The sequence below is a fragment of the Manacus vitellinus genome, unplaced genomic scaffold, assembly GCF_001715985.3.
Source record: "Manacus vitellinus isolate BGI_N305 unplaced genomic scaffold, ASM171598v3 scaffold_1_pilon, whole genome shotgun sequence".
Taxonomy (NCBI): domain Eukaryota; kingdom Metazoa; phylum Chordata; class Aves; order Passeriformes; family Pipridae; genus Manacus; species Manacus vitellinus.
The window spans coordinates 53,378,291-53,384,998 of record NW_021939396.1 but is presented as its reverse complement, the minus strand read 5'-3'; the positions used below and the strand labels follow the sequence as shown (position 1 = coordinate 53,384,998).

The window sequence follows — 6,708 nt, the reverse complement described above, 5'->3', positions numbered from 1 at the left end:
CAATATTGTCAGTACAATTTCTGGTCCTGGCTTCCATTTTCCCAGTTTGCTGCTTTGTCTTGCTTTAGATAACTACAAACTGAATAGAAATTTTTGGTAATATTACAAATATATGCATTTTTAGTAACTTCACTGTTGCCATCAGCTCATTGCTCATTATACCTGCTCAGGAGACTGCCTCTTTCCAGATAAAACGTATTTCTGAGTATCCAATGTTACTGACCTGATGATTTCTGCCCCAGGACATGATGTTAACATGAAAAACGATAGGTAGAGGTTTCTGCATTTTTTTGCTATACAGCTGCATTTGCAAATGTGTTTCAGATGTAAAGGTCTTCTGTTATCATTTGTTGCTTTTTGAGTGTTTTATGTTTCTTGCTAGTCAGAAAAACTTATTCCTAGACCTTAAATGAGACCTTAAATGAAATTAGGTTGATGGAAACCTAATAAAACAGTGTGCAATATGCTGAAATGAGACTCTCTGAAGCAAGAATGTCTTTTTCTGGCTTTCTATTGTTTGGAAACAACATTAAGTGATGTAATTATTCAGTTTACTGTGAATGCACTATAGTCCTTATAAGTTTTCTCTTCTGCCCAAATGTTGTACTTACTAAAATGTCACTGTAAAATTATAAGCAGCAGATGTGATATATCATGCCATTCATAATATTATATGTTTTCAGTGAAGGAAGCTTCATGTTTTTCAGGTAGATTATTTCAGCGATATGCCTCTGTCAAGAGAGAAGCATTATGAAAAAACAGTTCTGAGAAAGCAGTGACATAAACATATTTTTGCCAACTGATTCCCTGTTTAAATCCAATTGAAATGAGGTTTTGTCTGAAGTGTCTGTGTTGTCTTTCTGTAGAGAGTGAAAATTGTTAAACAGATTGCTAGATTAGAAATCATAAAACTTAACTGTGACAGCAGCTCTAGGTGAGAATAGGAAAAACATATCATTACAAAGACATTGTCAAGCCTCTTATTCTTATTAGTAACTCCTTCCTTCACATACTGACAGGTGCTGACCTAATTTTCTTTGGAATGTTCATGCATGCTGCAGTGCAATACAGTTCACTTACTCCACTACACAGCCTGTGTTTTCACATATGTGTGGGTAGTCTCCTGAATACTTTCCTTAAGTGAGCTTGTTTCAATCAAATTCATGAAGGCAGGTGGTCCAAATCTCAGCACTCTATACCACAAGTAGCACCTTACTAGAAATCTCAGCAGATGACATTAGCAAACACAACTTAGAAACCTGTTTTCCACAGAAAAGATGCAAAATACATCCATCTCCATTAGGGCTAATCGCATCCAGATAGCAGTTCAGCTGCCCTGATAACAGATATTGACACTTGCAGATAGTATTGTTTACATGCAAAATAATTAAAATTTTGACTTCTCCCTGTGGAATAGTAACAGTGTATTATGGTATTCAACAACCCTGACGATGAACAAATGTCCAAAGGAATTTTAAGACTTATTGGTATGAAAGTGTCAAACAAACCTGTTTTAAACTTGAAAACAGAGAGAGAATCATTGAGTAATTTAGGTTGGAAAAAACCTTTAAGATCACCAAGTTCAGCTGTTAGCCCAGCACTGCCAAGTCCTCCACTAAACCATGCCCCCAAGTGCCACATCTACACATCATTTCAATACCTCATGGGATGGTGACTCAGCCACTACTTTGGGCAGCTTGTTCCAATGCCTGACAATCCTGTCAGTGAAAATATATCAGTTCTTTAAAGAAGAGGGGGTTTTCCAAATAGCAACTGCATGTGTGTTTTTCAAGACGGGCTATAAAAATGACAGGATAAAATGTGTCTTATAATTTATGGGTCATATCTGAGCTAAATTAATATTGTATCTATTTAAACATTAATGAAAAAAGTAAAAAGCCTATTTTTTTTGAAAGATTCCTGTATGCTTTGAGGTAGTTTAGATCAGGATCATTATGGAGAAAGGAAAATATCATCTTGATGCTGAAATAAACATTCAGTCTAATAGATGGTTGTAAAATACAGAAAAGAAAAGATTGTACTTTGGATCTTAGAAATACTTTCATGAAATTTCATGAAATTACAGTTTCAATATAAATTAAAAGGAAGCCTCTCACTACTATCTAACATGCTTCTAAAAACATCAATATTTACAAATGTTCACATCTAAATTAAGGGTATTTCATTGCACCATCAACAGTGTGGTGGTAAACATGTTGCTGTTCTGGACAACAGTTTATCTTGGCATTGGTCTTATTTGTGTCTATTAAACTGCAAATCATGCGAGAAATGCCAGACTTTCTCAAAGAAAACAGCTGGGCCAGGCCACTAAAGATTGCCAAACTCTTGAAGTCTGTCAGATTAGTTCAGTAAATGTGGTATGCCCATTGGTAAAGAAAACTATACCTATTTTTTAAAATTACTTTGAAGCTAAGAGATAATTTACACTTTGATTTTCTCTAAGGTTCAGTGAAGCCTTGAACAGGTCTTATTTTATCTAATCCAATTGTACCTCTCTTTAGTGATGATATATGTGTTTTCCATCACAGTAGGTGATATTTCAAATGTCTATTTTTGCCTTATCTGTGTGGTTAATTTCTTCTTGATATTTATGTTTCTACATGTTTTATTGTAGGAGAAATTCCAAATCTTTCAGTTAAGTCTTAAAATTGCTTCACATGAAGGAGGAAACCTTGATCAAAAGAAGAATGGTCTGACTCACAGGTCAGCTTCAGAATAAAGCCAAACCTAAAAAACAGTGATCCAGAACCTTTCCACGACCAGAAGAGATGAGCACTGAGAGGCCTTTCAACTTAATCAAACACCCAGGGCAGACAAGCATTCCTTCCCTTGAAAATATAAGTGATTTTTCCTTAAATGTCACTGACTGCATCCAGGTTGTGGTGCCAGAGGAAGTTTTTTTTACTGTTGCTGCTGCTGGGATACTGGAAAATCTGCTTATCCTTATTGCTGTTGTTAGAAATAAGAACTTGCATTTGCCCATGTACTTTTTCATTTGCAGTTTAGCCATTTCAGACATGTTAGGTAGCTTGTACAAAACTCTGGAGAACATCTTTATCATCTTGTGCAAAATGGGATACCTGACACGTCATGGGGACTTTGAGAAAAAACTGGATGATGCCATGGATTCCATGTTCATTCTGTCTTTACTGGGATCTATTTTCAGCTTGTTGGCTATTGCAGCAGATCGATACATCACTATCTTCTATGCTTTGCGGTACCATAATATCATGACACTGAGAAGGGCCTTGGTTATCCTGGCAGTCATTTGGACGTTCTGTGCTGGCAGTAGCATTGCCATTGCCCTCTTCTCCTATGAAGCTGCAACAGTCATTCCCTTCACTATCCTGTTCCCTCTAATGATGTTTTTTATACTGTGCCTCTATGTCCATATGTTCCTCCTGGCTCGATCTCATGCTAAAATGATTGCCTCACTGCCCACCAGCACAGTCCACCAGAGAACTAACATGAAAGGAGCAATTACGTTGACTATTTTTCTTGGAGTTTTCCTTTGCTGTTGGGCCCCCTTTGTTCTTCACATTCTCTTAGCAAGGTTTTGCCCACATAACCCTTACTGTGCTTGCTACATGTCCATTTTCCATGTGAATGGAACACTCATAATGTGCAATGCAATCATTGACCCTATGATTTTTGCATTTCGAAGCCCAGAATTGAGGAGTACATTTAAGAAGATGTTCTACTGTTCCAGGTCAAACTGGAACTGGAATTGGTAAACACTTAGTGAAAAATTAAGATTATAGAAGCACCTGTGGAGTGCTGTGCAACATCTGTTTGCAAAGTCAAAAATACCAACAAGTACGCCAACAGTAATACTTTGTATATTGCAGTGTATTACCAGTGATTTTTCAGAAGACGACCAAAGAATACATAAAAACCAACTATGCTTACAAATCTTTTTCAAGTAGACCTCCAGAGATATTACTAAGCTAATTCTGTTGACAATGTTCATGAAAGTTAAAAAAAAAAAAATACAGTCTTAACTATCTTTTGTCATTTCAGGAGAACTCAAATCTTCTGCATCCAGTGTTACATTACCACAGAGATGAGCCAACTCACTCTATATCAGTAATTTCAATTCAAGGTGTATACTACTTTAAAATTCTGTTGTTTAAATTGCAGTGAAATGAATATTTGTTTCTAAACTGTGCATTTGTATAAAAGTCTATGATTAAGCAGAAAATATGGATTTTGCTGAAAGAGTGAACTCATGACTCTTCTTTATCATCTAGTCTCCTTAAAATCATGCAATTAGTGACCTCTAAGTTTCAAAACAATTTTCGGAGTTAAGTCCAAGAGAAAAGGATATTTTGGACTGAATTCTCCAAATGTAAATGATAATGCAACTATATGATAAAATGTTAATGTCATGACATCTAAACATAGAGAAATAATCATTAAAGAAAGCACTATACATTTAGCCCTGCAATACACTATACATTTAGCATCCAAGACAGATTTATACCAAAATCCAAAATTCAGCAGTAAATTCTATTTAAAGTCCTTTGCTAAGGACTCATTCTCTTGTGGAGACTCTGGCAGTTAGGTGTTAGAAGGGTATCCACAGGAAAGCTGGGGGTGAACAAGGTCATGGCTACAGCAGACCTCAGATGGTGCCACCTGCTACTGCTTTCTTCTGCCACACCAGAATGTGGCAGCACAGGGTAGTCATCAGACAAGTGTGGTTTAGTCTGGAGGAAACAGGTCACCTTGGACCCAGCTGCCTTCAGCCCTCATCTGACTACCCTCAGCTACACAAAAGTCTCAGGAGCTGGCTGGTTCCAATCACCTTTTGCAACATTCCCAGGCCCAGGGCAAAGACAAGGAGTAGTGGTCACTCACAGACCCTGGAGCCAGAGCCCATCTCCCATCACTACACTGCCATCACTTTTCTTTGCAACAAGGACCTGGGCTTCTATCTGGCCAAACAAAATCCATCCTACAAGCTGTCATGGTTTGAGATAGTCCCAAAATCCAATCCCCTAGCTCCATTCCTCCCTCCCACATCTCAACCTAATGTGAGATGGGTTTTTCCAGACAAAACACACCAGACTCAAAGTGGGGGAAAGGGAATATATTACAATGACTGTACAAATAAATACCATATCACATTATACACATGATCACAAACTATCTCTACCATAACATATGTATTTACAGTGGATCAGATCTCTTCTCCCCTCCAAATAAAAGTCCAGGAGGGAAAGAAGGACAGATCCCTTCCAGTCTCTGAACAGCAGCATCTTCTGAGGCAGCAGTCTGTCTTCTTCACATGCATGCAGCAGCTGATGGCTGGCTTTCTGCCAGCATCCACGAGGGAGGTATCCAAGCCTCTCTCGGCCCCATCGCCTCACAACCGAGGGGTCTTCCGTGGGCTTCGTAACCCCAGACAAGGTCGTATCACCACGTCATATCACGAAGACACAGGGGGGTCTTCGTGACGGTCTGGTATCTCCAGGAGACTCAGCTCCTTGCAGGGCCTCTGTGCCCTGTCTCTCAGGCTGCCACCGTGGCAGCAGTGCAAGGGGGGGAGAGCCAAGGTCAACTCCCCCCGCATTCCTCTGGCCGTCCCGGTCCAGCTCCAGGACGCTCTGAGCTTCTCAGCTCCTCTCTCTCTCCGGTGCTGCATGTCTAAAACTCTTCTCCTAAATAGGAGTCCATGTCCCTCTTCTCCAAGAGGGGTCTCAAGGGAGTTTTAGGGGATCTGGTACAGTCTTACCCCCAGAACTCTGTCTCTCAGACTGCTGGCTCTCTTTCTCCTCGGCTCTCTTTCCAGGAGTCTTCTCTCTGCGGTGCTGCATGTTGTTTCTGCTGCTCCTTCAGTTCAGGTGTTATCTCTCCTGGCTCTCTGCCACCGTTTCTCTGGTCAGTGCCGGCTGCTGCTCTGTGCCCATGGAGAAAACATCTCCCGGCATAACTACAGACACCTAGCCCAGCTTTATGCTGTTCCAGGTCCCTGCAGCCCCCCAGCCAGGGGCTGGGAGGGCCCAGAGGGCCCAAGGGGCTCAGAGCCCCTTCCTCGTGGCTCTACAACATGGCCACCTCTCCTGCAACAATCCAAACTACAACCCATCTCTTCCGGTGAGCTTGTGATATGTTTACATTTCTGCAGGAGCGCCCATTGGACAGAACTCCAAAACTTCCAGGGGTTTCCACCCCTTGGGGTCTACCACTTAATTTAGCCTCTGGGGGAAAACAAGATTCAAACCATGACACAAGCACACCTTTGATCGCACTCCTCTTGTCCCTACTTCAGTGGCACAGCAAACTGTCCTCTAGTAACTCAACATCTGCCCAGTCCTTCCCTGACTGTCCCACTGTCTTTCCCAGCACCATCACCAAGCCTCCAGCCACCATTTATCTGCAAAACACAGAGCAGTTGTGGTTATGCAAGTTAGGGCCCAGCGAGATTTTTTTCCATCTCCATAAGGCGTCAACACCTGGACAGAAAATTTTTTACAGGTTTTATTCCACATTGTTTTCTTTGACTTAAAAGTATTTCTACAGTTACTCATGCTGGATCTCCTACTGCCATGAGATCCAAGCACTGTCCGGAACTGGTTCCCACTAGAAATTAACTGCCTGTTCTTTGTAACCTACCTGGTCTAATCTCTGGAAACAGTCAGATCAACACCTGGGAGCATTTGTTCCTGTCATGATGCCTGAGCA

At 40.8% G+C, this 6,708-nt stretch overlaps 1 protein-coding gene across 1 annotated transcript; it reads left to right on the top strand.

Annotated features, from left to right (window-relative positions):
• Positions 1-2,639: 2,639 nt before the first annotated feature.
• On the top strand, positions 2,640-3,831 carry MC2R (melanocortin 2 receptor). The gene has a single exon (XM_008932446.4). The coding sequence runs from the start codon at positions 2,790-2,792 to the stop codon at positions 3,753-3,755; it is 966 nt and encodes a 321-aa protein (XP_008930694.1). The 5' UTR covers positions 2,640-2,789; the 3' UTR covers positions 3,756-3,831.
• Positions 3,832-6,708: the final 2,877 nt, after the last annotated feature.